Raw genomic sequence first — 12,930 nt, forward strand, 5'->3', positions numbered from 1 at the left:
CATTGTATGCTAATAAGCATTCGTCTTCCAACTATTTAATGTTAGTAAGCAGATCTTTCTTTGGGGACATTTTATAAAATACTGTTGAGATTGATCTTTTTCTTCCCCCTAGACATTACGTGCTGCTGGGAAAACATACATGATATTTTTTGTGCTGGTGATTTTCTTGGGCTCGTTTTATCTGGTGAATTTGATCCTGGCTGTGGTGGCCATGGCCTATGAGGAACAGAATCAGGCAACGCTGGAAGAGGCGGAGCAGAAAGAGGCTGAATTTCAGCAGATGCTTGAACAGATTAAAAAGCAACAGGAAGAAGCTCAGGTACTAAGTGACAATAAGCAAAGCTGCTTTATTATTATCATCATCATTGTTATTGTTATTTAAAGTAGGCATATTGTACCACAGAGTTAAAATTGGTACTGGCTTTTCATATGGCACACTGGCATTGTCATTAGAAAAGAGAAAGCTATTGAAACTTGAAATTGTTTCCTAAGCTAGAGTCAAAGTAACTTTTTAGATATTATATATGAGGGAACTGAGGGCTTCCCTTATAGCTCAGTTGGTAAAGAATCTGCCTGCAATGCAGGAGACCCAAGTTCTATCGCTGGATCGGGAAGATCTGCTAGAGAACGGATAGATACCCACTCCGTATTCTTGGGCTTCCCTTGTGTTCAGCTGGTAAAGAATCCACCTGCACTGTGGGAGACCTGGGTTTGATTCCTATGTCAGGAAGATCCCTTGAAGAAGGGAAAGGCTACTCACTCCAGTATTCTGGCCTGGAGAATTCCATGGACTGTAGATGGGGTCGCAACGAGTTGGTCAGGACTGAGACTTTCACTTTCATGAGGAAATTAGCTCAGGGTAGAAAACATATTCAGGATGAGGTTAACTATGCAATTATCTTATGAAATCTCAGGGAAGAACTTTATTTTCAGTTTAATACAAAAAAAGATACATAACTGGTATTTCCAAATATTCCTATTTCACCCCTAATTACACTTCAAGTTTTATTCTGTATTGACTGATCTCAAATGTGATCTCAAATTTTGAACTCAAAACTTCATGCCTACCTACGCTTAATCATTCTTCAGGATTTCTATAGCACAATAGGGTATCAGGATATTTAGAAGGCATCTGCTATTAGAGCCAACTTTAAATTTTCATTAGTATTAAAGGCTGTTTGGGGTAGGGGTATAGAGAATGGGGCATTCATGTCTTGAGGAAAAAAGAGAGAAGAACAATATTTGATTACAAGAAAAAAACATAAATTGAAAGATGAAAGTCATGGAAAGACAAATCAAAATCCAATTCATGTCAGTGAGAATTATCACATCTTCACCAACTTTGGTATGGTCAGTCTTATTGACCATTCTCTGCGTGTGTTAGTTGCTCAGTCATGTCAGACTCTTTGCGGCCCACAGACTGCTAGGCCCCTCTGTCCATGGAATCCTCCAGACAAGAATACTGGAGGGGGCTGCCATTCCCTTCTTCAAGGGATCTTTCTGACCCAGGGATCAAATCAGGTCTCCCGCACTGCAGGCAGATTCTTTACTATCTGAGCTACTTGGGAAGCCTGTTGACCAATCTACTAAGCAGTATTTCCTTTCTGTCTCATTTTGCATTTTCTTAGCAATTAGTGAAGCTGAGCATCTTTTCTTGTTCTTATTTTCTATCTGTATGGATTCTATTGTAAAGTGGATGTTCAACTATCTTCCCCATATTTTTAGCTAGGTTTTCTTATTATTGAGACTGAGTAATTTTTATGTATTAAAAAAATAAGCCCTTCATGATAACTATTCCTTGCATATATTTTCTGTCAATCTGTAATTTGTCTTTCATCCTCCTAACTGTACAATTTTAGGCAAATGTTTTACATTTTGATGAAGTACAGTTTATGAAGATTTTTTTCCTGTTTCTTTGATCTTGCTTTTGGTGTCACATCTAAGATATTTTTGTTAAGTCTCCATCACAAATATTTTCACCTAATTTTTCTTCTGCAAGTTTTATGTTTTATATTTAGGTCAAAGACCCCATTTTAAGCTAATTTTTCTGTAAGGTGGTGTGATTTAAGAGTTGAGCCTTTTTAAAAAAAAATTTTTTTTTTTGAAGTCTATATCTTTTACTTCTTTCTTTTTTTTTTTTTAAATTTTAAAATCTTTAATTCTTACATGTGTTCCCAAACATGAACCCCCCTCCCACCTCCCTCCCCATAACATCTCTGTGGGTCATCCCCATGCACCAGCCCCAAGCATGCTGTATCCTGCATCAGACATAGACTGGCGATTCAATTCTTACATGATAGTATACATGATAGAATGCCATTCTCCCAAATCATCCCACCCTCTCCCTCTCCCTCTGAGTCCAAAAGTCCATTATACACAGCTGTGCCTTTTTTCCTGTCTTGCATACAGGGTTGTCATTGCCATCTTTCTAAATTCCATATATATGTGTTAGTATACTGTATTGGTGTTTTTCTTTCTGGCTTACTTCACTCTGTATAATCGGCTCCAGTTTCATCCATCTCATCAGAACTGATTCAAATGAATTCTTTTTAACGGCTGAGTAATACTCCATTGTGTATATGTACCACAGCTTTCTTATCCATTCATCTGCTGATGGACATCTAGGTTGTTTCCATGTCCTGGCTATTATAAACAGTGCTGCGATGAACATTGGGGTACATGTGTCTCTTTCAATTCTGGTTTCCTCGGTGTGTATGCCCAGCAGTGGGATTGCTGGGTCATAAGGGAGTTCTATTTGCAATTTTTTAAGGAATCTCCACACTGCTCTCCATAGTGGCTGTACTAGTTTGCATTCCCACCAACAGTGTAGGAGGGTTCCCTTTTCTCCACACCCTCTCCAGCATTTATTGCTTGCAGAGTTTTGGATCGCAGCCATTCTGACTGGTGTGAAGTGGTACCTCATTGTGGTTTTGATTTGCATTTCTCTGATAATGAGTGATGTTGAGCATCTTTTCATGTGTTTGTTAGCCATCCGTATGTCTTCTTTGGAGAAATGTCTATTTAGTTCTTTGGCCCATTTTTTGATTGGGTCGTTTATTTTTCTGGAATTGAGCTGCATAAGTTGCTTGTATATTTTTGAGATTAGTTGTTTGTCAGTTGCTTCATTTGCTATTATTTTCTCCCATTCAGAAGGCTGTCTTTTACATAAGCAAAACACTCTCTGACATAAATCACAGCAGGATCCTCTATGATCCACCTCCCAGAATTCTGGAAATAAAAGCAAAAATAAACAAATGGGATCTAATTAAAATTAAAAGCTTCTGCACAACAAAGGAAGAGTTGAGCCTTTTTAAAAATTGATTGTGTTATTCGCTCACTCATATCCGACTCTTTGTGACCCCATGAACTGTAGCCCACTATGCTCCTCTGTCAATGTAATTCTTCAGGCAACAGTATTGGAGTGGGTAGTTAGTCCAAACTCCAGGGGTTCTTCCCAAGCCAGGGATTGAACCCAGGTCTCCTGCATTGCAGGCAGATTCTTTACCACTTGAGCCACCAGGGAAGCCCTTTTTTTTTTTTGCATATGGATACCCGCTATTCCAGCATCATTCGTTGAACAAAATATTTTTTCCCCACTAAACAACCTTTGAAACTTTGTCAAAATCAATTGTCCATATGTGAGTAAGTCTATTTCTGGATTCTATCTTATTCAATTGATTTATTTCTCTTTACACCAAATCCACACTCTCTTAATCACTGTAGCTATTGAGTGAGTTTTGAAATCAGATAGTGGTAACTCCCCAACTTTATTTTTCTCTCTCAAGACTGTATTGACTGTTCTTGGTCAAATATATTTTTAAATGTGTAGCTGCATATGAATTTTAGAATTAGCTTGTTAATTTCAGTTCACATAGCTTCTACCGTTACATCTTCAAGTTTATCATGTTTTCTTTTGCATCATCAGATTTGTCTTTGTCCCACCCAGGGCATTTTCATTTCAAACATTATAGCTTTCATCTTGAAAAGCTTGACCGGAATTTCTTTTACTTCTCCCACATAGGTAACATACTGAACATACACAATACAGTTATAATAAATGTTTATGAGTCCTGAAGTCCTTTTCTGCTAATTCTAACATCTGTGTCAGATCTTGATCCATTTTAATCATTTCTATTCATTATTGATTATATATTCCTGATTTTTTTTACATTTATGGCAAACTTTGATTAAATTCCGGACCTTTGAAACTTGATCTTTTGGGGTGCTGGATATTTTTGTATTCCTATAAAAATTCTTGATCTTAGTTTGAGAACATAGTTAAATTACTTGTAAACAGTTTGATCCTTTTCCATGTTCAAATCTTTAAAGATTTGTTAGATATAACTTAGAACTTAGTCTAAGGTTAATTATTCCCTACTGCTACATGAAAACCCTTCTGAAAACTCAACTCAATGCCCCCATTCATAATTTCTTCAAAACCACTGTTACATGTATCTAGGCTGCTCAGCGGTTGTTTTAGGAGGAAGAGTGAATCAGATCTGTTACTATATCTCAACCAGGAGCAGAAATCCAAATAATTTTTGTGCATAGTGATTTTTTTAAATGGATGTTCCCAAACATTAGAGGCATTATTTGAATGTCAGTATATCCTTGGAATTATGTGTTGAAAATTTAAATTTTTAATAATTCTGAGTTACTCTGAAGATGCACAACATACAGCAATAGGTATTTTTTACTGAGGCTTTTTTTTTTTTTTTTGGTGAGACAGATTTGACAATGAATTGCTTATCTGGTTACTCAGACCAACCATATACTTAATAGTTGCTGAACATGATGACTCTATTTTCCTGTTAACACTGGGTACAGAGTAGTATCATCGTTACAGTTTATTGATCTATAAAAAAAAGTCATAAACTAATTTGGTGATATTTTGAGTGTAACTTGTAAAGTATACCTCATGCTTGCCAGGAATTTCTCCTATATTTCAAGTATTCAAGAGTTTATTCCAGATTGTTACAAATAAAACACATTTGTAAGATGATGAAATGGTAGCTATTTACAGGGCAAAGAATTTTTTCATTTCAAAGCTAAAAATAAAAGTTATAGGAAATAATATATATGTGTATACACATATACACAGATAGTGCATACTAGTTGTATTTTAAAGCATTGGGTTATTCTATCATCATTTACAAAAACAGACAAAGCAATGTGCATGACAATACTAAACCGACCTACAGGACAGGAGTAAGAATGTATTCTGAAATGCAGTCATTTTAGGGTAAAATATTACATCAGTTAAAAGAGTATAATCTTTAAAATTTAGCAATAAATACACTATGTCTAGTAGAAGTTTAAAGAATCTAATTATCTATATCCTAATTAGGTCAGCCAAAATGTCAGTTCTTTTCACTTGAAAGTTAGTTATTGGAGTCCAGAGATCAAATCATGATTTGATTCAGCTTTAAGTTCATATACACAAAAGTTTAAACTGATTTCAGGGTAACTTATCCCAGTGTTTTAATTTTGATGGGGATGACACGGATGCTAAGCTAATTTTACTTCCTTCTTGACAGTGCAGGTAACAGTGACCAGTAAACAGCCCATGCTGATGGAGAGGTGGGAGGTGGGGACAGAAAGAGAGGGAGACTTTGTACACCCGTGAGATCACTGGGGCTGCAGTGTAATGTGAGTCTGGTTAATCACCTGTGACTCTTCAAAAGCTGCTGTCTAGCTAATGACTTCATGAAGTCTAGCATCATTTCCATTTTTATATAATATATATTCAAAGACCTCTAAGTGCTAGTCACTGTTTAGACATGAAAAAAAAGTCATATTCAGCTCACAAGCCAAGTACAACTTTAAAAGACAAAGACAAACTGATAAAGAAATGTTTTGTCCTATGTCATCATAATTGTATTTGGCATTTAATTTGTGATCTTTAAATGTCTAAGTGCTCAGCGTAGCGTATTCCACAGCAGTATATACTGGTATGATAGGAAAAATTTAGCAGTAAACTTTGGGACAAAATTAGAAATAGTGGCATTTAAGAGGCCCAATATAATTTGGGGTAGAATTATAATAAGTATAGTTAATGTGTTGAGGTTTTAAAATGAGACTTTAAAACTGGATCTTATGTTTACACTGAAGTGTAGTCATAGATATATTTTTATTTTATTTTTTAAACACACACAGATACAGTAAGTTATAGAGCATCTTTTGTTTCACACAGAGATAAGAAAAACAAAATTGTTATTCCCTGTGGAAATATTAAGCACATATTTGTTATCTGTTACAATAAGAATTCAGCAAACCCACTGTGAAAGTAACACTATTAGCCTAAGTAAGCAGGACGCTGGCCATGTCACAGAGCTGCGTATAAACAGGTACACAGACATGGGAGGTGACAGGAAACATCTGCCTCTGAGGGAATTGGCAAATCCCTGGAAGTGGAATAAGTGACAGATTCGAGTTGACGAGTGACACAGAAAATGTGTTGTGTCGGGAGGTTACCGTTGTTGCCTTACAAAAAATCTGTTTTGGTTTTGAGTTATTTCAACTGTTTACCCAGTCTAGGAAGGGAAATCATGTCTTATGTAAAACAAATTCTGGAAGTGATTTAAATGGACCTGAGTTTCAGAATTATGTCAAGAGACTATTACCACCACTTCCACTTCCTTTTTTCCTGACAACAAACAAGTGAATAAATGATTTGGCACTATGCATTGTATGTTTTTCTCTATACAAAGTGAAAAGGAAAATTAAGGACTTTATTTGGATAAAAAGAAATATGTATACTTTCATTCTCTCAAGGAGTGCTGTAAATTATGTATCTCCTATGTATCATGCACTATGCAACTATATTTAACTTGCTCAAATTAGTCCTTCATTTATCCACTTTATTTTATACTTTTATATTAAATTTATTCATATTTATAAAGTGCCCTTAATATTTATCATCTTTCATTACTGACATTAAAAGTGATATCCATGATCAAGAATTTAATTGGGACTTCCATGGTGGTTGAATATTTAAGACGCAAAGATTCCACTGCAGAGGGCACGAGTTTGACTGATCCCTGGTCAGGGAACTAAAAACTAAGATGCTGCATACCACATGGCTCAGCCAAAAAAAAGAGAAAAATTCAATTTAAAAAAATCTGGATATCTGATTATATGCATTTTATAAGTATATAAATTCTGAATTAATGTTTCATTTAAATGTTAGGATTGTCTTTTATCAAGTTTTAGATCTGGGTTTCTATAATGAATGTAGCAATCAATATAAACATTTTACATGTTTCTTGGCCCAACACATATACTTAGTACTATGGTTCCCATCTGTGGGGTCATGTTAATCCCATGTAATGTGTATCATAGTACCTTTAGTTTTATATCTTTTAAAAAATTTTTAGTTGAGATGAGGTTCAGAAATAGAACTCCTTAGAAGGGTGTGCTTCTCAAGAAGGAGAAAACAAAGGAGAAAATGTTGTCAAAGCATTCAATATGAGTTTTATGTTCTTTTCTAAAATATATTTCTGTTATGCAGACTATTCTAAAACCTAGCTTTTATGAGATCTTGAAAAGTCAAGTCTGTCTTATTCTTCCCATATCCCCATTCAGTATCTGAGACAACTGACAGTATAATGCCTTTTTTTTTACCCTTATTCACCACACATTTACTGAATCTTTTTTATGTCAAGTGACATAATATGCAATGTGCACACAGACAGACAGACATAAACACACATACACACATACACAAATGACAGAATTCCTATCTATAGGAATAGACAAGAATATGTCTAGTGGTGAAGAGGAGAAGATAGAACAAAGAGCAGCTGTATTAGAGTTGTTTGTATTCAGTAATGACATATGTAAAGAGTTGAACCAGTAATCTAATATTTTAATTATTTCCATTTTGATGATTATGTTTATAAACAGGAACATATTTAATGAGAACTCAGCTTTGAATTTCATATCCTCTCCAGTTAATGTTTAGATCATTTCCCATTCAAAAATACCATTCATGTAAATAAAAATACAAAAGATTTGGCATGCCATGTTTCACCTCAAAGCTGCTGTGTTTCTCTAGTAGGTACAGAAATTTAAAATGCTTAAGAAGTGCTTGCTTCAGCAGTACATATACTAAAATGCTTAAGCATACTCAATGTTGAAATACGGAAAGAAAATATTTGAAGTAGTCATAATCCTTTGAATGATTATTACAGATATTTATTGACTGATATGTTAATCTTTCATTATTATTTGTAATAATAATAATAAATAAACATTTAAAATTTTAAGCTAAAAGTGCTATGCAATAAATTAATCGTGTTAGACTCTGGGATTAATATGACCTCAGGAATGGGAGGGCTTGCCAGGTAACTCAGTGGAAAAGAATCTGCCTGCCAATGAAGGAGACGCGGGTTCAACTTTTTGGTCAGGAAGATCCCCTGGAGGAGGAAATGGCAACCCACTCCAGTATTCTTGCCTGAAAAATCCCATGCACAGAGAAGCCTGGCGGGCTACAGTCCATGGGGTCGCAAAGAGCTGGACACGACTGAGCAGATGAGTACGCAGGAACCCAGAAATGCGAATATTAGTACTGAATGTGATCCAAATGAAAGAAGAGGATAAATTAGCCAGTACATTCCTACTACTTCCCCCTAGAGGTAAAAAGTAGATACTTTAAATGCTTTGAGTTCACCAAAAAAGAAAAGTCTTTTGTCCTAGATTTAGAAGAAAAAAATACCACTCAGTTGTTCACAATCACAAGTGGGAGGAACAAACCTATGGATGGAATTGGAATAGTAATCAGACCAGACACCACCACTAAGAGAACATTTGCTTTTAAAGTGTAGAAGATATTTTTAAGAGAACAGTTGTTCCCTGAAATGAAGCTAATCTCAACAGAGTTTTTTAAAAAAGACTTCAGAAGATGTGCCAAACCAGACTATTCTAATTCATATGCTAACATATCACTTTATACTATGCAAAAATGTATCATTATTAAGTAAACTCTCTTGTAGTAAAACATAAAAATGACCAGAAAAACATACATTGTCAAACATAGTTCATTGTATTAAATGGCAACATATGTACCACAGTCAACTGTTTTCCAAAGTTGCATGTTCTAAATAGTGCCTGGTTTTATTTACACAGGCAGTTGCAGCAGCATCAGCTGCTTCAAGAGATTTCAGTGGAATAGGTGGGCTAGGAGAGCTCTTGGAAAGTTCGTCAGAAGCATCAAAATTAAGCTCCAAAAGTGCCAAGGAGTGGAGGAACCGAAGAAAAAAAAGAAGACAGAGGGAGAATCTTGAAGGAAACAACAAAGGAGAGGGAAACAGGTTTCCCAAGTCTGAATCTGAGGACAGTGTCAAAAGAAGAAGTTTCCTTTTCTCCATGGATGGAAATCGACTAACTAGCGACAAGAAATTCTACTCCCCTCATCAGGTACAGCTTTCTACTAAGGATTCCAGTTTGTTTTGTCATTTCTGTATCTTCGTATATTTTTGTAGTATCTGGTGTAAATGAGGGACAGGGAACTAACATTTAATATGATTATTTAAATGTATATCATAAATTGTCTTTAAAAGAGACTTTTATTAAATCATTAATAACTTTTACTTTACAGTAATCAGTTTTAAGCACTATAGTATTTTGAGGCCATTTTCTCAATCTGCTTTGTTGGGAGGTAGGAGGAGTGAAACCTACCTATCAAACTTTTTCCTTCAGTGAGGCAGTTTTGTAATCTCTTGTCTACATTTTCCATTTTGAGACCTCAAATGAACCGACCTTTTTTGCACATGATTTTCTGCCTTAAATATCTGAGTATTAGATATTACTAATATCTAATGTATTAGATACATTACTGCAAGATATGTATGAATTTTGCAAAGAATTGTCTCTGGGTTTTGTTTCTGTCTTTTGATGTGAGAACTGTACTGTTGTGATCTTCTATTATGCTGATGTGGTGTCATTCCATGATACATTAGGATGAAATTATGACCCAAATTCTCTCGAAGAGAATTAAATAAAAGACAGTCTATTTTTGCTCTGATTTAATGCCAAGTACCCAATTCTTCAGCATATTTTCAAGTCAAATAGGGTAAATAGAATCAACTCTGTCTGTAAGTATTATCAGTTGCATAATGAAGAGTAAATAGTTATGAAATCTGTGATAAGTACAGTTATGGCTTTGAAGCCTATTTGGTTCCATTAGAATTTCATGTGCTATGAATTATTAACTCTTCTAATTATTTTAACCTGGGTCAGCCAACCAGCAAATATTTATTGCTCACCTACTATGGTTCACAAGAGGAAAAATAGTTCTAGAAAAAAAATCAACTCAATGAACAAAACAATGTAATTCACTGACTTCATGGATTTTTATACAGAAGGAGGAGGCAGACAATAAACAAGCTAAGTAAGTCACAGACTATGTCAGAAAGTGATAAGTACAATTGGAGGGGAAAGGCAAGAAAAGAAAATTAAGAGCACTAGCTGGTGGTTAAAAAAAATTAAATAGGATGGTTTGGGAAGCCTTGACTGTAAAGGAGACCTTGCAGCAAAGATTTTGAGGAGGCAAGAGAACAGGCTATCTATCGAAGTGCATTTTCGGCTCACTGAAGAGCAAGTGGAAGGCCCTGATGTGGTAATATGCCCAGAATGTTCAAGAAGCAGCTGAGAAGCCCCTGTTGAGTGAAACAAGAGGAGCAACAGTGATAGGAAGTTAGCTGAAAGGCAAGAGTTAAAATACTAGAAACAGAACTGGTATATACATACGTTATCTGTAGTTCATTTCGTATTTGGAGATAGTGAGACAGATAGGGAGATGGGAAGAGAGAGAGACGGGAGGATGATAGGCAGGTAGACTGGTAGATAAATAGATAAAATAGACAACAGATGTTGCAAAGTAAAAGAAATAGCCTATTAGCACTGATAGTTACATACCCCAGCAAAAACATGCAGAAAACATTAACGCAATCACAAACAAAAATATACCAGAAGCATTTTACAGTTTCTGGTTGTGTAAACAAGCTCTCTAAAAGGAAAGAGAGTTTGTTTACACAAACAAACTCAGGTGGACAGGGCATAATGTGCAAAACAAATATATCTTTAAAATCATTAAGGCCAACTAGCCATAAATTATGAGTACCCTGTCCTCTACTAACATAAGTTTTAGGTGTTAGTTTACATTTATTATATTATTTTATTCTTAAATGCAGAGTACATGTTCATAGTACAACATGAAAAAGTACTTAAAGGTAAACAATGGAAAGTGAATCCTCCCGCCAAGATTTTATCTATGTTGTCTGTACACAGGGAAGCAATTTATTTTAAAACAGAAGCTTCATAGCTAGAACCAAGTGTAGTTGTTGACTTACTGAAAACATGGATAAGCCACACACATTTAACTTGAAATGCCATGCTTCTATTAGAACATCTTCAAATTCTCTGTGTCTTCCATTCTGACTTCCCAATTCACTTCAAGTTCAGTCCTTGCATGCAAGATTGTGTCCTTACACCTAAATGCTTCAATTTTACCTTTTGCTACTGAAAATTAAGAAAAAGAATTCAGATTTACCTTCTAAGAACAAAACAAACAAAAAAAGATACCCAGAATTTATATTTTGGCATGCCTGAGGCAAAGCAAGTTGGGCTTTTGGTCCTTAATGCATAAGCTTGTTTTCCCTAGAGAAGGGCTGCCACAGCTGTGGGTATTCCCTGCACTCTGCTGTATCTTCCAGTGTGTTATTTTTGGCTTATTTTCTCTGAATACTATTTTTGCTATCTCCTTTTTTCAGTCTCTGCTGTCTTGAAAGTTGTGCTCACACCCATTATTATACTTTCCAAAGAGTGAACAGAAATTTCAAATAAACCCAAGGATTTGAAACGCCTCTGAAAACATGTCAACATAAAAATGTGCAAATGAAAGGCATTGTATCACATACATTTTAGATGTACACACATACCACACACTCCCGACCAGTATGTGTAGACAGACTTTAAGTTTCCAGAGACAATATTCTAATACAGGTATATGAAGATGATTGAATTGAACCATCTTAGGAATTAGTATAAGACAAAGCTGGTATTAGGGTTTCCATGGGGGCTCAATGGTAAAGAATCTGCCTGCAATGCAGAAGACCCAGGTTCAATCCCTGGACTGGGAAGATCTCCTGGAGAAGGAAATGGCAACCCACTCCAGTATTCTTGCCTGGAGAATCCCATGGCCAGAGAAGCCTGGTGGGCTACAGTCCACGGGGTCACAAAGAGTTGGAAACAACTGAGTGACTAGCACTTTCACTTTCTTTTCAAAGCTGGCATTCCTCTGAGTCAGGGTGAGGTCCACCTAGAATCACCTAGAATGTTTGTTTGAATTCTCAGATCCCAGTGTCCTGGGGCTTCCCTCATAGCTCAGTTGGTAGAGAAATCTGTCTGCAATGTAAGAGATCCAGGTTCGAATCCTGGGTTGGGAAGATCCCCTGGACAAGGAAATGGCAACCCATTCCAGCATTCTTGCCTGGAGAATCCCATGGACAGAGGAGCCTGGCGGGCTACGGTCCATGGGATCACAAGAATCAGACATCGACATCACCACCACCACCACAGTGTCCTACCCCTGCTTACTGAATCCCAATTCCAAAAAGCTGGGACCTAAAAATACACACCAAGGTTTCAAAACATGAGTGTGGACATAAAAATATTACATTGATAATTTAGATTGAGTATGAGGCGATTAAAAACATCATCATTCCTTATTACTGAGGGCTGAATGAATGTCTTCACGTCTAATTTCTTGATCACTTTGATGACTGGAAAATCAGTCTAGCTGTTGCCTGACATTGGGTACACAAACCTGCTACATGAATGAGTGTCACGTAGACACAGTCTCAGCCTGGATAAGCTGAGCAGTCATTAATTCCTGTGACTATTTCTAACCAAATCCAAAGGAACAGCACA

At 36.0% G+C, this 12,930-nt stretch overlaps 1 protein-coding gene across 1 annotated transcript in view; it reads left to right on the top strand.

Moving 5' to 3' along the window:
• LOC128043229 (sodium channel protein type 3 subunit alpha) overlaps nucleotides 1–12,930 on the top strand; it is an 84,642-nt gene that overhangs the window by 20,705 nt on the left and 51,007 nt on the right. The window contains exons 9-10 of the mRNA XM_052635523.1: nucleotides 113–319; nucleotides 9,127–9,417. Of these exons, the coding sequence (XP_052491483.1) occupies nucleotides 113–319; nucleotides 9,127–9,417 (498 nt within the window). The remainder of the gene's footprint in view (nucleotides 1–112; nucleotides 320–9,126; nucleotides 9,418–12,930) is intronic.

The sequence above is a fragment of the Budorcas taxicolor genome, chromosome 2 (assembly GCF_023091745.1).
Source record: "Budorcas taxicolor isolate Tak-1 chromosome 2, Takin1.1, whole genome shotgun sequence".
NCBI classification, from domain to species: Eukaryota; Metazoa; Chordata; class Mammalia; order Artiodactyla; family Bovidae; genus Budorcas; species Budorcas taxicolor.